The sequence below is a fragment of the Chrysoperla carnea genome, chromosome 5 (assembly GCF_905475395.1).
Source record: "Chrysoperla carnea chromosome 5, inChrCarn1.1, whole genome shotgun sequence".
Taxonomy (NCBI): Eukaryota; Metazoa; Arthropoda; class Insecta; order Neuroptera; family Chrysopidae; genus Chrysoperla; species Chrysoperla carnea.
In genome coordinates this window covers 53,810,327-53,831,375 of record NC_058341.1, presented here as the reverse complement: position 1 = coordinate 53,831,375, position 21,049 = coordinate 53,810,327, and the positions used below count along the sequence as shown (strand labels likewise).

At 28.8% G+C, this 21,049-nt stretch overlaps 2 protein-coding genes across 2 annotated transcripts; one reads left to right on the top strand and one right to left on the bottom strand.

Annotated features, from left to right (window-relative positions):
* Positions 1-601: 601 nt before the first annotated feature.
* Positions 602-9,056, bottom strand: LOC123299696 (protein suppressor of forked). The gene is made up of 10 exons (XM_044881996.1): positions 8,924-9,056; positions 8,680-8,871; positions 8,524-8,556; positions 6,660-6,757; positions 4,323-4,710; positions 3,107-3,737; positions 2,979-3,048; positions 2,802-2,898; positions 2,355-2,736; positions 602-1,119 (listed from the first exon to the last, which is right to left on the bottom strand). The coding sequence occupies exons 1-10, from the start codon at positions 8,945-8,947 to the stop codon at positions 905-907; spliced, it is 2,130 nt and encodes a 709-aa protein (XP_044737931.1). The 5' UTR covers positions 8,948-9,056; the 3' UTR covers positions 602-904.
* A 255-nt stretch (positions 9,057-9,311) lies between these two features.
* Positions 9,312-12,466, top strand: LOC123299757 (ubiquitin-conjugating enzyme E2 L3). The gene is made up of 4 exons (XM_044882092.1): positions 9,312-9,544; positions 9,659-9,754; positions 9,830-10,016; positions 11,451-12,466. Exons 1-4 carry the CDS (start codon positions 9,518-9,520, stop codon positions 11,609-11,611), a joined length of 471 nt encoding a protein of 156 aa, XP_044738027.1. The 5' UTR covers positions 9,312-9,517; the 3' UTR covers positions 11,612-12,466.
* Positions 12,467-21,049: the final 8,583 nt, after the last annotated feature.

Here is a 21,049-nt window from a genome sequence, read left to right as displayed (position 1 = left end):
ATTTCCACGTTTAATATTCTTAACCGTTATAAATTTTAGACAAAATTGTAATTATTTATAAACTTTAGACTGTAATACTCTTATTCAATATTTACTGGGGACAGTGATCACTGAACTAATTGTACAAAGGTAAAAAAACATTTACACATAGACACAAATCGAATTAAGGTGGCTTCCGGCGTTCAATTGGTAGTTTGAATTGACCATTGAATAATTAGAAAGGAATTCAAAAATACAGACATGAAACAAAATACGGTTTCATATATTTAGATGTGGTTCTGAAAAAAATTGCCGTTTGTTTCAAAAGTAAATGATTCACTCATGCACTTTTAAAATGGGATTTCATAAAAAAAGAATTTGGTACTGTTTATTATTTTATATTTATACAAGAATAATAAAAATTATAAAACTGATTTTATGACTTTTTATACATAATTATTTTAAGTTCTTTTATGTTTATTCAATTTTCTTGTTTTAATTTGAAAATTTTCTTTCTTGAAAATGCCCATACTTATATCACTTGAATTAACCTAAACTTATACAAGGTGTTCTAAAAATACAAACCAATTTACAAGTTTATTTTTTAATTATGTTCCACCGTGGAAATTGCTAAAAATATAAACTAGAAAATTTTGGTATTCGCAAGAATCCCGTATACATGCAATGAGCAAAATTATGTTTTTTTATTCGTATGGGTATGAACAAAAAAATATACACCCATGATTTTCTTATACTAATACAAAAATAATTCCTTAAAAAATTTTGGTGGGGGTATTTACAAATTTGTTTTTAAGTAAACTTATTACTCGAAGTTATCAAAATTGCTTCGGGAATAATACGTCAAGACCACATCGCTCCAGAGCGTCACTGATGTTATTTAAAACGAATAAAAATTGGAAAAAAATTAATGCATTAATCTATGTTTTTGTCGTAATCGGTATACATCATGTACAGGAGGTGGTGGTTTATCTTCCCCATCGCTGTTATCCCCACCACCTTGTGAAAGTCGAGGTCTTTTTGCTCCTGTATTATCTGTTGTAGAATCCACAATCCAATGTACTGATTTTGCTAATTCAAATAATTTTGTATCACATCCATTCTCTGTTGTTGGCGCTGGCGCTGTAAAAAAAGGAAACATTTTTTACAATTTCCAATTTTGACACAAATATAAAATTCATCAGAAAATTGGTCGAATATATTGTAAAACAAAGAGAACAGCTTTTTACAGTCTGCCATTCATTTGTCTTGCCTTTTATTGAAATGGCAAGGGCAGACTGTAAAAAGTTATTCTCTTTGTTTAACAAACAAATGTTAAAACTATGCATTAGTGCGTTAAGCATGTTATTTTATACATTTTTCTGCAACTTGTGGCTGTATACAAGATGTCCCAGAAGTAACGGACGCCTTTGCTGCATCAAGTAGAAAATAAAATTTTAAATATAAGACAAAAAGTCCCCTTTCATTTTCTGATCGAATGCACAGATAATTAGCTATTAATTAAAATAGGCAGTCAATCAGAACGAGCTACAGCGACAATGTACAGTGGGATGAGAGGGGAAATAGTAAGAAACTACGAGAGTATATGCATACGTGTGTAAATGTGTAGGAAGGTGTGGATGTAAGTGGAATAGGACTTGTCATCTTTAAATTTTATTTTCAATCGCAACAAGGGCGTCCGTTACTTCTAGGACACCCTGTATATGTCCCCTATCATTGGCAGACTTTAAAAAATGATTTTTTTTCTATCACTAGCTGGCAGCCTATAATTTTTGGATTTTTAATTATTATATACCGAATTTTATGAAAGTCTAAAACAAAAGGTAAGAGATATCCCTTAAGAAATTTAAAACCAATCGAAAAAAATGTCGTCATCGCAGTAAAAATGGTAGTTTCAATACACTTTTGTAAAAAAATACAAAAAACGAGATCAAATGATGACTATTTACATAGTTTTTCAGAAGATCGATCTGTCGAATCGATTTCAATCAATATGTTAGCAAATAATATACAGTCCACGATGTTAAACAAGTTATTTTATAACAGAACTATCAGATTACCTATATCATCAGTCTAGCTACTGTCAGTCTATTTTCGTAATTCACACATCTATGGTTGCAACTGTCAAATGCCATTACTCTCGATTTCATAAGTTCGGAGATCAGAGGGCAGCATTGTAATACACGATTAAAAATGTGGGTTTTTATTGTCTAACACTTGTTTTATATACGAGTTATCGATTATCTGAATACATCAATTCAGCAACCGTATAATGTCGTTTTACTAATCTTTAGGCCTTAAAATTAATACGAATCTTTCAATTCTGTGCTATGCGATACGTAAAAAGCTTTACTTACGTAAATCTGGTAGTTGAATGCGATTAAAGACATCAATTAACAAATCAACAGCCACAAATGGTCCAGTGAAACATGAAGGAGGTGGTAATAAAGTACATAAATGAGCAACTGATGGCGGAAATGGGAATGTACCACCCGGTACCGGATGTTCACCCGGTAATGCTTTATTCTTTGGTTTATATGGAATCATTTGTGAGACATCAGGTTTTGGTAATGTTGGTTCTTCTTCCAATATATTACCCATAAAATTTGTATGTTTTGTTATATTTATCACATCTGTGTAACCGATACTACGTAATTCCGTAGATGAACATGGATAAAGGTCTAAAAATTTGTATCGATCAACTAATTGAGCAGTTTCTTTACCAGCAAATTCTTTTATCTGAAAAATAAAATGTTTATTTATAAATGTTTGAATTTTCGGTGAGTTTGAGTTTTTATAAATACCTTTTCTAAGACTGCACTGCGTCGTTTTTCAACTTTAACAATACTAGCTAAATCACCAATATTTGATTCAAATTCTAAAAATCGATTCCAAATATCCCTAAACAAAAAATATAACGCTTTATTAACTAAAATTAGAATTAGAATTTTAGGATCAAGAAGATATGAAAATTTACTTACACTGATTTTTCAGGTTCTAAACTTCCCGAAGATAAAACCCGTTCAAAAAGTACCCGAGTATTATTATCCTCTGAAAACAAAATAAAAAATTTAAACATTAACCCACAGTCAAAAATTGTTAAACTTACCATTTAAATGCGATAAATAATCAATATAACATAAGACATAATCTGGATTATCTCCAAATTTTTTGAGACCCAATTCAAAAATTCTAAATGCAATATTTTTATCCTTGGAACAATAATATTCCATGAGTGCAGCAGCAACAAATACATGATATTTACTTCGACTATCTTCGCGAGCACGTTTAAAAACTGTTCGCGCAGATTTGATACCTTCTGCACGTCGTGTAAATTTCATATACTGTACATAAGCTAAAGTTGGATCAACATCGGGCATATCCAAATATTTTTGATAAATTTGATGCACTTTATCATACTTTAAACGCCCTTCTTCATAATCCGCATGAGCGAAGTACAAAAGCATATTTTTACTTAGTAACGTATTTGTTGCTCTTTCGTAAATATTTGCTGCTTCATCGCTAAATAATTTTGCTGCATTTACGTCGCCTTTTTCTGTTAGAACTCTACAACTAAGTTCCAAAAAATGTGCAGCTTGATGCCAAATTGCTGCATGATGGCCTAGACATAAAAGACATTGTTCGGTAGCAAACATTGCACGACGTGTAACTAACGCTGTATCTTCACTACGTAATGGATTACTACGCTCCCACGCTATAAATTTTTCCCATAATTCAACCTAAAACCAATTTACAAACATTAAAAATAGATTTTAAATTTTAAGTTTTATAAATCATCATAATGGAAATAAATCCAAATCCCGCGCAGTTTTAGTATTCGAAGTCAAAATTGATCTTTTATTTTATATGACATCCCTAATTTTACAAGAACCTGGCACTATTAAAAGCAACTCAAACGTGCCAGTTCCCTATTTTAATATCCACTGTTTAGTTCCGTTGTTAAATGAATACTTTTCTGTATGACTTTTTTCCTTGTGCGAGACATGCGCTCTCAAAGAAAATTACATATGCTATCTTTTCTATTTTGGAGAGGTGTAAGATACAAACTCAGTTCAATATTGCACGAGATTGAAGCCTCTAAAATTCTAAAAAAAAAGTGTAATTATAAGGGCTCTGTTATTACCATTCGATAACGGAACAACGGAAAAAATGGCGTACATTTTTGTGTGCAAAATTTTATAAAAATTATTTTTACTGTTTTTTTGTTAAATGATATGTTGAGACTAAAGATATTTTTTAGATTCTAGGCTTTTATAATTTAATTTTTCAGTTTTTCAATTTCAATGCACTATTAAATAAATTACTTGTTTTAATTCTTCGGCACTTCCAGTTGGAGGAACACTTGGAGCGTTCCGATTCAATCCCCTTGTATGGACCTCTAATTCTTTGGATACTCGTCTCGCGTTCATGTAATCTCTGCCACGTTCCATAGACATTTTCTCAGCAATTATCGGATTTATAGCTTGTTCGAATGCAATATAATCTTTCCAGAATTGTTCCATCCCTGACATTGGATTAATAATTCCACGCTGATATACTTTTCGAACAGCACTAATTTTCTGATTTTCGGCATATGATCCAACAGCCTCAACAGCTTTTAAAAAGTTTACATAATCATTCCATATGCTGTATGAATGTACATCCATGCCAATTTTTTCTAGCGCAAAATCGTATGCTTGAGCCATTTTTTCTCTAAAATTATTATATGAAAAATAAAATTACGATTTCACTAAAATATTTTTAAAATTGCTGTAGATATTACGTAGGAATCATTAATGATCTCTTTCTCGAGGTTAATAATTAACAAGAACGCTTCGAAAAATTAAACATACATACATTTTGGCAAAGTACTCTTACGTCGATAAATAGATGGTTGGTTGTCTATTCTGCTGTTATCAACTATTCGAATGCAGGGATGTCTTTTTTAATTGATCGAAAGTACTTTGCAAGTACCATTAAGGTTACTGTTCTGCAGTCGTCCTTCGACCTGATTATACGAGTATACGAGCCTGATTAATTAAGCAAAACGATTTGGTAAATACTTATTTATTTATTTCTACTAAGATACTGCTTATCCCAAGTAAAAGATGAGAGCCTTTTAAAATAGTTTTTAGACATGTATACCCGGTAAAGCTACTGGTATTTTAGGTCTTTTATCCTTAGAAAATAAGAATTTTAAAGACAAGCCGATTTTGTAAATATAATTAAATGTAAGATAAACATTTACAATTTGAAAAATACATATATTAAGACGAAAATCAATAAAAAAAAATTGCCGAATAATGGTTAAATTGAGAAGTGGGGGCATTACCTAAAAGAGATCAAGATTGTACCATTGATTTAAAAATTGATTTGCGTAGAAAGGCCAAAATTGAAAAATAAAACATTCACTGCGAGCAAAAAAATGACAATGCTATATTTGGATTATACATTCCGGTGTTTAGCACCCTCGAAATATTTCTCGGAAATTCAGAATGATTCGTATCCGAATTCTTTCAAAATTGTGAATGAGTTTGACTAAGAACAAATATGTACGTGGGACAGTCTCCTTATTTACAAGTTTTTATTTTGTTAAATAATTGATACATACTTTAAACTTTGTGTCTGGCTTCCTTTTGGCGAGTCTACCAAACTTTTTTCGAGAATGTTGCGTTTTCAAACGGGCATGATAACGTTATATTTAAGCTACCGGTCTGAAAAAACGTATCAGAGAATTTGTCGGATACTATGACCACTTGTGTTTTTCCAGACCGATAGCCTTAATATGATGTTATTACGCTCATTTGAAAACGCAGCACTTTCGAAAAAAGTCGTAGAGAGAAATTTTGGTAGACTCGAAAAAAGGAAGTCACTTAAGTTTCAAGTATGTATTGATCATTTACCAAAAAAGGCACAGGTTGTCCCGTGGACTATGAAATTAAAGTAATTTTCCCGATTTTTTATCAATCAAATTCCAAATTTTTATTCCGATTCAAAATTTTAAATGAATTTAAAGTATTCAAGTTCAATTAATTATTTCAATAGAAAATATTTTTTTTACTAGGGAAATTATACCCAACAAAGAACGTGTACGATATCAAAATCAATTTTAATGTAAATTTTGAATTAGGTCAATAAAAATCTTAGGACAATGGATAAAAAGAAAAGGGATTTCAAAGATATTTACCACGAAAATAACCTCACGCAAAATGAGTGTTACAATTAGAATCCTCTACAATTTTTTAATTTAAAAAAATTTTGTGATTTAGTTAAAAACGGTATCTTACAAATTGAGACTAAATTTTTTTTTTGGCTACAATTTTATTATATTGTTTTTTAAGTGGGAGTGGTTTTTGACTTATTTGTATGCTCAAATGATTTAAATCGTTATTACAAGTTTATTAGAGATTTAAATTATAGCGTTCATTTTGCGCTATCCTGTATTTTATAAAAGTTGAAGTAAAAATTAAAGACTCAATGTATTCACAAATATTTGGGGCTATTTTCATGAAATATTAGCAACCATACGAAATTAAAATAACAACCATAAAATAAGTTTTAAATGTAAATTAATTTTGTACGCCTCCAACTCTTCGGTATACACAGTAGCCTTTAATCGCATACCTAGTAGATGTTTATAGGGAACTAAGAGATAAACTTACTTATAATTTGGTAATGCAGCTTTAGTATCTTTAACATAACTTAAGTATAATTTCCATAGATCTATATTCAAAATCTTCATCAAACATCTCTGAAATAGCTGTTTTCAAGACAAAATTCAAAAGAAATCAAAATTATTTAATATATCAAAAAATTTATTTGTTTGCGTAAACTAGTATACAACTTTTACCTAAAAACCTTTCATTTATGTCTTCTTCCCACTAAGGCACTAACAATATCCAGAAAGAAAAATAATTCAGGAACTTGTTAGTCATATGGCCGGCGAAGTTTGCGTTAAATTGGAGACAAGCGAAACATCAATTGTAACTAAACGAAGCCATTAGAGGCCAAAACAATTCACCCAGGTTCCTCAGTTACAAGCGTCCGCCAACTTGAATCTTCTAGAGATGAAGTGAATCATCTTGGTAATTTTGGATTTTAAGTGAAAAGGTCAAAAAAAATTGATGAGAATACTATTCTCAAAATTTTCAATAATATTGAGAGGTGTAAATGTAAACGATCGTTTTTTTCGGCACGGTTATTCTTTACCTTCGATTGACGATTTGCTCGTATAATCGATATTACTACCCCTCAAAGATTTCAACCATTGATCACGATAATCCAATTATTTTCAAGATAATTGACTTCATCACTAAAATTTGATAGTGACTACGACCACTTGCGAAATCCGGTGAAGAAGAAGTTTAAAATTTCACTAAATTCCAATCTAACATAAACTTGGCCGCCTTTTTAAAACGCCTAAACTGGAATATATACCGTAGAAGTTGAATTGAAAATTCAATACAAACCCAATTTTGGCTGAATTTCACCGGAAGAGTCATTTACTAATTGATTTCGAACACTACAGGTACACTATTGCTCCAGGTTAAATTTACCAAAAGTTTTGCCGTATCTAAGAAATGTCTTAACGAACTATAAGATCAAGGCCACCAAATTTTAAAAGTGATTTCGAAAATAATGACTGGTAGGAACCCTGTCAACCCTCATTATCCAAATTTTGATCAAAAATAATTACACAAATAATTTTCAGAATCTAATGAAAGTTATCAAAAAAAGTCAATCCGTGCTACCTCAACCTTAATATAATCAATTATCTTGAATTTTTCATCGATTTTGGTAAAAATATTTAATTCCACAAAAAATTAAAAGGTGGGAAGATTTCATTGGCTGATTTTTTGGTATATGATTTATGTTCTAGTCATTTAACTCTAATATTTTCATTGGCAGAATTTTTCAACGAATAAAATCAATAAATCAAACAAATTTTAGTACTTTAATTACTACTTTAATATTCAAACCAAAATACCAAATTTAATATTCAAAATCCTACAAAACCACTTTCATTTTGAACTGAAATCTTAATTAGACCAACAAAAACATGTTCAAAAGTTCAAAATAGGAGAATTCCGCTCTCGGGAAATTCAGCCAAATGAAATACATAACTAATACGACATTTACCCAATGCTTATTTTTTGTAGTTAACCCAAATTGAAAAATACGAAGGAGAAAATGTAGACTATTTTTACAAAAAGGATAACCCAGAAAGCAATCTTCGTCAAAACACTTGATTTTACTTTAACAATTTAAGTAAAATTTTGTTTTTCGGAAAATTGCCTCCCAAGTTTTTAAACACACAGTAAATAGATAATTAAATACACGCAAATAACTTCAATATTGTAAAGTTATTTTATTTTTATATAAAAATTATATCCTAGAAAAATTATGCCTTAATTAATAAAGATAAATAAATTTTTTTTATAAATAATTAAATACATATTAAAATTTAAGTAATTAATTAATTGATTAAAGCCTAATTGTACCAGTACCTAACAATGTTTTACATACCTTTTCAACTTTTTCAAAATTCCGTGATTTCATCTGAAATTAATAAAAGAAACAAAAACAAGAATAGAAAAATTTGCCGAAAAAAAATTTGTATTATAAAATTAAATTTTTTATTTGTAAAAAAAAGGACAACACTGGATGTTGTTGGAAAATCACCTCATGTTCTATATAAATTTTCCAGTATCGAGCGGCTCCAGGGAAAACTGTTACTACTTTTTCGTAAAGTGGTCGAACTTGGGAAACTTGTCGAGTTTGAGCGGCACGTAGTAGAATTGACCAAGCTTCCAAATCATATTGGTTTTTCTCCGTTTGTCTTTGAACACGCAGTAATTTATCATCACCCCAATCCTAAAACATAATTTATTAGTATTATAAAAGAACAACATGCTAATTTTCTTACAATTTCAAGTTTTTCTTCCGTCATTGGGCTGTAAATTTATTAAAAATAATTATTTTTAATAAATCAAACTCACTCACAACCAAATTTTTTGATACACGTAAAATTGACAAGGAATACTGTGTTTTGATATCACTGCTACCAACTGTAAAGTTACACAAATAAAATTTAGTCAGAGGTAAAGCGCACCAAATTTGAAAATTTATAATTTTTTAATATTTAATAAAAAATAAATGAATGCAATAAGAATAATTAAGAAAACATCTATTAAAAATAATTATTTGAATTTTTTTTATTTATTGAAAAACTTATAGAATAAAATTTGTTATCTTATCTAAAAATTGAAATACCGTAGACTGTATTGAAAGTTGATAATGCAGATATTGAAGAATAGAGGTAGGATTTTCCTTAAATGGGTGGTGATATTGGACTCGATAGAATAAATGTCAGCATAAAGTTGACGATAATTTAGAATTTTTCAATTATATACTTTAGAAAATTTAATAAACTTTTGTGATATTAATTTTCTGTATTTATTTAAGTTTCATTTTTTAATTTAATTTACGTCAAAATTTTTAGTTTGTATAAATATTTAAAATGGCTGCAACACGAAGATTGCAAAAGGTAATATTTATTTTGGTTAATAAAAATTGATGATTTCCAAAAACGAATTTTGAGAAAAAGATTATTTATTTTATGTCGGTTTTTAGTGACTGTAATTGTGAATAAATTTTTTAGGAACTTGGAGATATCAGAAATTCTGGTTTAAAATCATTTAGGGATATACATGTCGATGAAACAAATATTTTAACATGGCAAGGTTTGATTGTTCCCGTAAGTACAAAGAACATTTTAAGGTGACTCATTGAATTACGTAGCTAAATTTTTGTGGTAAATTATCTTTTTTAGGACAATCCACCGTACAACAAAGGTGCCTTTAAAATTGAAATAAACTTCCCAGCCGAATATCCATTTAAACCCCCAAAGATAAATTTTAAAACTAAAATTTATCATCCAAATATAGATGAAAAAGGTCAAGTATGTTTACCAATACTTAGCGCTGAAAATTGGAAACCAGCAACTAAAACTGATCAAGGTTTGTTCATTCTTGAAACATTTATCTTATTAAAAATATATTTTAATTTTAAATTATTAAAACATTTTCTTTTGCGACACTCGATTATATTGTGCAATATTGGTGCGTGTCTATGATAGAAGTATTTTTACGAATTAATATTAAAAAATACAAATGAAATTTACAAAATTTAAATACTCGACAAATGCGGTTATTTCCTTGAAGCTATCTTTAGACTGAACCGATTTTCTTGAAAAATACTTAAGAACACTCCATTATAATTGTTTCAAAAAAAAAGAAGTTTAAAACGGTTCAACCGTTTAGGAGCTACGGTGCCCCACACTGCCACAGATATAGACACAGATACAGATATCGTGGTTAACTGATAACACCTCTCTTTTTGATTTTCGGGTTATAAAACGACTTTACATCCCGCTTGGTTTTCGTTCTCAAGATATTTGATGTTAAAATTTCAATATTAACTTAATTGGAGAGATTACTATTTTTATGCGACGTGGTTTGCTTTGAGTCCATAACTACGGTCAAATATTTTTTTTATCTGTTATAAAGCACTTCTTGGTAGATATTTTGAGGTAAATTGATCCAGAATGGCCATTGAATGAGTCATTTGAGAACTGGTGGAAATTTTATAGGCAGTTGTCGAGATGGTACCTCAGAACTTTTTTTTCTACGAGATTTTCCGAGAAATTTTCGGATAAATAAATTTATTTTTTAATTAACTTTTTTTTAAGGTATTTCCAGCATGAAAGCATTTGTAGACAGATTTGGTGTATTTTTTTCACACTTAGAATAATGGTGGCTGTGAGATCTCGAAGTAGCAGAATTTTTGATCGTTTAGATCGCGAGATAATCAGCTGCAAAGTTCCAATTTCAAGGTTGACCAAGGGTCAAAGCATGTAAAACTCACTATCCCTCCAGCTCTTTTTTTACGATATAAAAAAATTCTTTCGAAAGAATTGACAAAAAAAGTAGGAGAGTTGAAAGGAATGTTTTTAGAACTAAGGCATTAATTATATCGCTTTTTAAACGGTTAAAATTTTTGAAACTTTGAGATTTAGGTTTTAGTTTAGGAAATTGCAAAAACCATGCTGGAAATAACTTAATATTGTTCTTCATGAATATTAATCAAATTAAAGGTTGCCGTGAAATTAAAATTTTGCAAGACATCATGAAAGAAAAGCATCCTGCTATGGGACACGCTATTTGTTAGAAACCACCTTGATATCAGTTTCTCAAATTTTCAGTGATTCTGAAATGTATATGCAATTCTGAAATGTGTATCAAATACTTCGTCTTGCCCTAGATCTAACTTTTTAAATTTTATTGTTAAAATTAAAACTCACTGCTAGATTTGCTACGAAAGTCGAACCAAGTGGAAATTTAGATCTCAGAGAATTATTATTGTACGATTAACTTTGATTTTTTTCTTTTCAGTAATTCAAGCTTTGGTAGCATTAGTAAATGATCCAGAACCGGAACATCCATTAAGAGCCGATTTAGCTGAAGAATTTTTAAAAGATCGAAAAAAATTTTCTAAAAATGCTGAAGAATTTACAAAAAAATATAGTGAAAAACGACCTCCTGGATCTGATTAGACAATAAATAAATAAAAAACAAAAAAAGTAAAAATTAAAACTTAAAAAAAAAGTTTGATATTAATTGTATTATAAATAGGCGGGTCCCCTTTTTGATTCAAAAAATGATTGTGGTTCAGCAGCAAACAGCTCATTCAGCTAGCGAAATATTAATTTTATAAAACACGTTAATTAGTTTATAGAGAAACAACAAAAAAAGCCGTTTTTTTTTTATTCTCGATTTTTCAATCCTGAATCTGATAACAATATTTCACTTATTTTATAAACTCCAATAGTCTTGATAGATTTCGTTGCCATTTTTTTCCATTTTCCGTTTTTATTTTTACATAAATGTTATTTTTCGTTGTTGCATTTATATGTATTTAAAAAAACCAAAATAAAGTCTCTTAATAACTCATGGTGGTAATTGAAGATGTTTTTTTATGAAGCGAATTTTTCGAACAATTTTCTTATTTTGAATGTTTTATGAAAAATAATTATTTACATTTAAAGTCGGGTTTAAGCAGGACAATTTGATCATGCCCGAAAAATGCGAACCATTATAAATTACTCTAATTATTCTAATACTATTAATTTTGTTGAGCGGTATAATAATCGGCCCTTTTAATTCGTTGCATGAAAAAGCATCTTGTAGGATATAGAAGCGTTATTTCGGCCATCAAACATCAAACAATGGTCGTTTTTCAGAATGTATACATAATTTATGTGTAGAGAATGGACAGTAAATCAACAAAAGTTAAAGAATGAAAAACGTTGATTTACGAGAGTTTTAATTTTAAGAAATAATAATTATTTAAATGTAAAATTGGGCTTAAACAGGACAATTTGAAGAGCCGCATAAAAATGCGAACCATTGCTCTAATCTAATATTAATAATTTTGTTGAGCGGTAATATATTCGCCACTTTTACTAAAAATTCGTTGCATGAAAAAACATCTTGTAGGATATAGAAGCTTTATTTCGGTCATCAAACATCAAACAATGGTCGTTTTTCAAAATGTACAAATAATTTATGCATAGAAGTATGAATAGTAAATCAACAAGAATGAAAAACGTTGATTTACGAAAGAGTTTTATTTTTAAGAAATTGGATGCTCGACTAAAATCACACGAAATTGTGTAAATTAATTTTGTTTTGAAAACCGATAAAATTACCATTTTAGAGCGTTTTATGAGTTATCGACGAATTATTTTCATAAATTTCGTTTTATTAATTTTTTAACAGGGATATATTCTAAAAATATCAGAAAACAAAATCTTTGTTTTGGTTCAACCAAACAGAAATTCTTATTAATCTTACAAAAAAAAGAATTAAATAAAATTAATTATCAGTAGGACTAAAATTTTAATTTGAAATTGAATGTTGGTAAAAATTAAAAAATTGAACAGTTATTTTGTAGGAATCTAAAAAATAAAACCATTAACTGTTGTGAACTTTAATAAGATCCTTAATCTAAAAAAAAGGCAAAAAGATTATTGTATTTTTATATTTTTAAAATAAAAAAAAGAAATACTGTTGTGTATTTGTAATGATTAATTTTACTATATTTGCTATTTTCATTTGAGTCATTTAAATAAAATTTAATTTTACAATATTTTCTCGTGTTTTGTATCACCCATTTATTATTTTCCTGTAATTTATGTGGATTTTTGTTTTATAAAGCGTGGATCCACAGAAGGGTCTTCACTCTAAAAGGTAAGGAAGTTAATTATTTTAAGTATCGAGTAGGAAATCACTTGAGCCTGTATCCATTATACAAAATACAGTAGATTGTAGCTAGTATGGAATGTTGCAATAATTTTTTTGGGATTTTCTTGATATCAAAGGTGCCTTAAGAAAATTGCAAAATATCGGTGAAATATCTCGGATATAGATACAATTTCTGGAGTAGTGATTGAACTTGTAGTTTCTGAGATATCCCGAAGCAATTTCTTTAGCCGATATTTCAGAAACTTGCTATTCAATCGTAAAATCAATACGATTTTCGTTTCTTTTCTATGGATTAATTATAATAATATATTGGGATCTCAAAACACATAAGAATTTAGCTCTTTGGGCGATCTCTCCAGAATTGCTTTGGATTATTAGCTATTCGTACAGAGCTTCATTCCATATCTCAATAATTTACTCAATCTTTAAATGAACATGATTCTTGTATTTGTTGAATAAAATTAACCTTATGTACAAGTTTCATCAAATTGTCAAACAAATTGAGTAAAAGTCAATTTGAGTAATTTTGACCTAAAAAATACAAAAATCAAGTTCTTCTAATCGACTGGACTTGAACATCTCGAGCAAATTTTGCGGTCGACACATCAGAAAATTTTATGATTTTCATTTTTATGAATTACTTAGAATGATGCCGTCCTCAAAACCTAAAAGTAAGCTCATTTGTCAGGCAAAACTTTCAAAACACTAATTTCATCCATGGGATCGTGATCAGCGTACCGTAAACCACAGAAATGGTTGATTGGATAGTGGAAAAACGCGAATACGTGCGGGGAAAATATTATTGTTAATTAGGTTTCTTGTTTATAGGATGTCTGCGAATTAATAATATTATGAAAAAGCTTGCGTTAGCAGACTGAAGTATTTAAGTTAAAATACCGATTCCTATTGAAGCAGACCACCTGTCTCCTAATCATGTGTACCTACCTCGACTCAGGCTAGAGAAATAATATATTTAAATGATAATTTACTTTTTTTTTTATAGGAAATTTTATTACAGATATGGCATATATATTCATAATTTACAGAACTTAATCTTAATATTATTTCTCTAGCCTGTTTTTTCCTAAGCGGTATATTTTTAGATCGTCGTGAGTCTATAGTATTCAATCGTGTAATCTGATAAAGGAATAAAGAAGATATTGCAAACCCAGGGAAAAACAGGCTACATAATAATTTATAAAATTTTCAATCATCGGCTGCTAGTAACTGCTCCTAAATAGACCTTTTCATCGATTTGATTTTGTTTCGGACAGCTGTAAAAAAACTATCCAACCTAAGAAAGTTAAATATATTTTATTTTTTTCAAGCAGCGCTTTTTGACAAGGATAGAAGATATAAGATATGTCTTGACTTGATTTAAAACAGTTCGAAACAAAAAAGAATCATTTTGTAAATGAAAAGCTCTATTAGAAACAGTAGCTTACCGCTCGAGCTTATAATTAATTTTTGCATGTATTGCAATTATAGGCAACTTGTATTACGTTATTGTCTAATACACACTGCCTAATTAAATAAATATGCCTATTTTTATAGGGACATTAATGCCTATATATGAGTAATTAACCAAATTAATTGACAGATTAATTACCATGAATTATTTAATTAATTAATAATACAATAAATTACTCATTACAGTCATTAGTATTACCAATTACAATAAAATACAAACCGTTAATAAAATATTTTTAAACAATAGGTACTTAGGAACTAGAAAACAATTATCATCCATACATTAAAAGTAAAATACAGTTTTTTCTTCATCTGATTATAATTATTTCAACAATTTATTTATACGATTTTCTAAATTTGGACTGATAAAATACGGTACGGGGCACTCCCACAGGACGTTACTTGTTTACCTTGGTATGAATTATGCGTAGGTGCCCAAGAAAAGATATTTTGTTGTGGTAAAATATAAAGTAAGCGATCAAGGACAATTTAAGTAATAACAACGTCATTATTTTATAAATTTCAATGTTAATAACAATAATACAAAAATAAACAAATCTTTACAAAAAAAAAAAATTTTACACCCACACTCCACGAGGTAGAAGTTGATTATAATACTTACTGGATGAGTTGATTACAATAAAATATCACTAGATTATTTGATCTTTCGGTCACGTTTGAAGACCTGTGAACTTTATGAAAACTAGTTTTCTAAGATAAAATCGATTTTATTTAAAATATTTTAAATTTAGAATTTCAATATTTTATTTGAACATTTTTAATTTATAGAGAGAGAGAGAGTTAAAGCCAATCGTTAAATGGACCCGATTTTTAGTATTTTATGGGTCAAAATTACTCTACAAAATGTATTTTTAATCTAAAATGTAGACGAATAAATTTTTACGATTTTTTGAAATTTGAAAATATGGGAAAGCATTTTATTTGGAAGCGATTCTGGAGATATCTGGAAGAGTATCACATCAAAGGCAGGATATTTATATTTTAGGTGTTTTAATTACACTAAAAAATTTAATAACACGAAAAGCTTGATTTTGAAATTGAAGAATTAGTTTTTAAAGTATTGACTGAAGAAATTATTTCGTGATCACGAAAATTTTCTTGATTCTACGATTGTGGTTAGACGGAAGAAATTTTTTCAGGTGATCACCGTTCGTATGCAATTTTAGTCGATATTTCAGAAAAAAATTGATGCAATCCTCGAAAGAAACCGATTTTTGAATTTCTTGGCTTAAGATCGCTCTAGAAAGTGATTTTTAACCAGATCGATAACAACAAATTTTTCGGTTTTTTTTCTTTCAATTTATTTGGGCCTTTTTGACTCCTCTAAAAAAATCGAGAAAAATCAAAAAAATTTGAATTTAATCAAACTTGATTTATAGGTATATAGGATAATTTTGATCTAAAAAGTTCCAAAATGGAGTTCATTTAACCATAAGGTGTGCAGTTTTTGAAATATCGCGTAAAACCTTGTAAGAAAAGCTTATATCTGGTAGGAATTCTCGAAATATCTCGTGGGAGTACTCATCTAATCGTGAAGTGAGTTAGATTTTTATATTTTTCTGGATTATTTTAAATAGCCTTCAAACACAAAAAATAGTTTGATTTTGCGGCTGTAGTATCTACTAAACAAATTGTCCCGAGATATCACCTATTGCTTACGATTTTAGTCGATATATAAGAAAATGTTTGTTCAATCATTGCTCGTTCAAAAGGACCCGACTTTTATTTAGGCTCGAAAACCTCTCATACAATCATCAAGTAGTGAGCTAAATTTTTTTGATTCTTAGTTCCTAATTACTGAAAATAATATTTGGAGACGAAAATCTAGTTTCGATTGAAGGGCAAGTGGCTGGAGAATTTGTTACGGGAGTTACAGCAAGTTTCTGAAAAAATCAATCAAGTATACGGTTTTAGCCGATAACTCATAAACTACTCACCCAACCGTAATACAGACTTGTATTTTTTGATTTAAAAAATTACTTTTAAATGTGGCCATGTGAAATTAAAACTGATAACAATTAATATTTATAGTCCTTATTAGAAATTTAATTGTTTTGAAATTTTTAATTGCTGCGCCTCTGATTTTATATGAAAATCAAAAGTAATTACTCAGTTTTGAAGATGATTGGTTCTTTTTTATTAATGAAAAGGTCAGAAAGGCGTTTTGTACACATACATAATAATGTAAGGCAAAATTTTATTAATAGAATAATTAATAATATCCTAGTATGAAAACCTACTCATTTTCTCAAAATGGAAATTAATTCTGTCATTTCAATTGATTTAACACGTGTGAACTTAATTAAAGATCCGTGAAAATTGAACAAAATCGCATTTTGTAATTCATTAAAATTTAGGTTTTGGAAAAATGTAAGCTATATTCAAAATTAACTTTTAATTTTTCCTAAGAATGTGCTTATGAACTATTATTTAGAATTTGAAGAAATAAAACTTCCAATTTTCTTTGCTTAGCCCACTATATTTTTAATATTTCAACAGTTTAAAGTAGATTGGCATGTTCCGTCTAATATAGACATTTTCAAAACTGTCTGGAAATTGTCTATATTATAGTTCACAGTTTTGAAAATGCCTATATTATACGAAACATGTCAATCTATTTTAAATTATTAAAATATTAAAAATATAATGAATTGTTCTTTCTTAATTAAATTTACAGAATGGAATAAAAAATAATACAAGTTTATTTTATTTAATTCTAAAAATAGATTCATGAATTAACAAAATTTCTTGTAAAATTTAATTGAAAACGACAAATTATATTAAAAATAAAATTTACAGTCTACATAAAAATAACTATAAAAATTGCCAAAAAATAAATTTATTCGACAGATTATAAAAAAATATCAATAAATAATTATATTATAATTTTTAATTAGTCGTGTTTTTTGGATTATTTGTTATTCACAAAAATCTTAGAATTTTTTGTTACGTTTTTGTGTGTTTTTTAAATGTTAAGTAATAAAAAATACGCGGGCGTTTTCAATACATAAATTATAATAATATTTCTCTTTAATATTATTTAATCATGAGGCCGTCATTAAAAAAAATTAATGTTTTATTTATTCAAAACTGTGTATATTTATTAACAACAAATGAAAACTGTTTTGTGGGACGGATCAGGGTTGAATTTTCCTAATAAACACAACAATTAAATTAACTTGAAATTAATTCTAGGCAGTAGGCTTAACATGAATGTAAAATAGGTAAGCATAAATACAAATATTTTTTCATTTCCTCACCAAAGAATGAGACTTACTTAGTAGGGAATTTTTATAGTCTGAATAGCTTTTAAAACGAAATTTGTTGACAAATGAAGATATTTTTATATACAGGAATCTAAAAAATTGTATATCAATTTAATATTGAGAATAAATCTTATTTTATAATTTTAACATATTTAATATTTTTGGTATGATAAATTATCAAAAATGTTTTTCGGGCAATTAGCTCATCCAAAAAATTTGAAAACAGATCATTGGTGGTTTATCCACCCACGTAAAAGTACAGTCTACGAGATGATGAAAAATTCGATTCCAATTTTCACGGCAAACATAGATAACTCTCATTATGTTGTCGAAGCGGTAAACCGTAACAATTGATTCCTACGTTATTTCCACAAGTGAGGGGACAGTCACCAGCGTATACATTCCCTCTCATGATCAGTGTTTATCCTACGACATCACTTTCCAAAACTTCAAAGTCGATAGACCATTCTCATAGTCTCCTCTTCAATCGCTAGGAGTATTTCAGGGAAATAGGGAAGTGCCCCAAATCCAATAGGAATTTTTCTCATAGTCCCAGTTACATTAAGGGCTTCTCAACTCTACGTAGGGGTTGCGGTTTTGATAAATAGTCCTGAATGATAAATAGTCAAACCAAGATTAAAGACCTCAACACTATTAAAGTATTTTTCAGCACACGCGAAAGACACTAATTGCTTTAATTAGTCTTCGGTTCAAATATTCATTAATTCAATTTTGAATCTAGAATGAAACCTACCCCCTCCCCCTCCCCCTTGTATAATTTGAATATCACATATACCGAACATGCCTTTTGAAAGTCTTCGCCCTCTCTTTTAACACTGAAAACCATTTACACAAATTACACTTTAGGGACAGACTATTTATCCACAAAATCAGACGATTACTTCTCATTTTGGGTAATTTATTATACATTATAGGAAATTTTTTAACAGTTATAATGAATTGTTTTTATATGAAAGGTATTCATTGGAAACAATTTTTAAATACGAACCTGCTTTTACTCACATCTTATTACATAAAGACAAAGAAAAATTTAAGACAAAAAATTTTGGTGAATTATTAATGTAATATTTTATTTAAATAATTGAAAGAATTCGTCATTATTTCAATTACCTATCTATTATGGTTTAAGGATAAACTTTTTTTGGATTCAATAAAATAATAACTTTGTAATAATTATCAATTACGTAATATTATTTTGGTACTTAATTATAAAATTTGTAAAAAAAATTTAATAAACAATAAATCCGATTTTATTTTTCATTTTTTATGATTTTTCTCTGAAGTTAAAATCAATAATTTGAACTTATCTAATTTTATGAGTTGCGATTTTATCATAGTTCTGTGAATTAATGTCGCAATCATAATGAAAATTGAATAAATAGATCTAATGGTTTTACTTAATTAAATATGGTATGGATAAATTTTGTACATCGGTGAGACATACCCCTAATGATATCCAATTACAAATATAAATATATCTTTTAAGCGGCTACGTAATCATATAATTGATTTCAGACATAATCTGCATATTATGGATATCTCTGTTAATTAGTTAAGTATGAAAACTGGTATTCATCAAGGACTCCGTAGTACAAATTACAAATTCAATTCCAATTTTCAATCGTCCAATGTATATTCTTTATAAATTCTGACTTTCTTCTTCTTTATTATAAAATCTCACTATCTCTATTCCCTGGGTAAAGAGTCCATCAGTGCAAGAAAAAGTGACTACGGATACAGGTAGACTCATGGGCGACGCCAGGATTATTTTCAAGGGTGTGCATTTGCATCTACACATGGATGGGGCAAGACAATAAACTATTTTCTTTTACTTTCGATACCGAAAAAATCATCAAATGGTTAAAACGAAGATAAAAGCTTTCAAAGATTTGTTTGTATATCTTTTTAGTAAAACTAGAATAACTAGATATTAGACGAAGAGATTCCACTTAGTATACGGCTGTAGCGTCACAGTATCTGTCGAATTTCTCTGTCTAATATGTATCTTAATAATTCGTTTAAATTTTTATACATCCGTATTGTTTAGCCAATTTTAATTTCACTTTTTGTCATCTCTTTTACGGCATTTTCATTTTTTGTTAAGAATTGGTTTGTTAAAATTAAATAAAATAAGCATGCGAATTGAAATTTAATGGGACGTTGGTAACGTATTCATTTACAAATAATCGTGATTTTTTTGATAAATTAAGTAAAAACAATTTATTGATTGTAAGCACGCTTATAGATCAATTTTTAACAAGTCGTCAGATGAAGCCACACTGTCAAAAAATTACTGGATTTAAAAAAACGTGTTTGCTAGGCTGTTGATGTTCTTATAACTAGTAAATATTCCTTGATTCAACCATCTCAATACTTACTTAATTCAAGAAAACAAGTATTTGATTGTGCCCCGGTGTGTATGCTATACTGATTTTACCATTGGGGGAATAGTAACATTAGCAATAGTTATGGCGAACGATGTCAATGTAGTATGGGCGTCAGACTCATCCTGGTTGGCGATATCCACACTACTTCTGGTGGATAGCCCTATTCTATACTGTAATATTACTTATGATAACATAGATACTATAGTATCTGTCTCTGTACCATACCTGCATTGTAGTAAACGCTATACATTTCTTACCGTGTACCTTTATATAAATGTGGTTCTGAATGTGTCAATATATAGACTTAATATTAAATTTTCTTGCTTAAACCTACGGATCCCCATCAATAAATTATTACCACAAATAATTAATTCATTCCATTAATAAGAAGTTGAAAAGGTAACAATTCCTATCTATCTACATATATGAATGAGAAGGTAAATCCAAGAGTAAAATCAATTTTGTATATTATTGCTGGGGTGGGGAATAAAAATGACTTGATTTTAAATATGTATTTGTTTTATTATAAAAAAAACCGATTCCGAATACATAAAAGATGATG

What these genes read in the sequence shown, in the direction of transcription:
- LOC123299696 (XM_044881996.1), bottom strand. Translation starts at nt 8,947, where the DNA reads ATGACGGAAGAAAAACTTGAAATT. An exon ending in CGGAAGAAAAACTTGAAATT is followed by an intron (nt 8,872 to 8,923) that starts GTAAGAAAATTA and finishes ATTATGTTTTAG; the next exon opens with GATTGGGGTGATGATAAATT. An exon ending in CATTCAACTACCAGATTTAC is followed by an intron (nt 1,120 to 2,354) that starts GTAAGTAAAGCT and finishes CTTTTTTTACAG; the next exon opens with CGCCAGCGCCAACAACAGAG.
- LOC123299757 (XM_044882092.1), top strand. Translation starts at nt 9,518, where the DNA reads ATGGCTGCAACACGAAGATTGCAAAAG. An exon ending in GGCAAGGTTTGATTGTTCCC is followed by an intron (nt 9,755 to 9,829) that starts GTAAGTACAAAG and finishes TATCTTTTTTAG; the next exon opens with GACAATCCACCGTACAACAA. An exon ending in AGCAACTAAAACTGATCAAG is followed by an intron (nt 10,017 to 11,450) that starts GTTTGTTCATTC and finishes TTTTCTTTTCAG; the next exon opens with TAATTCAAGCTTTGGTAGCA.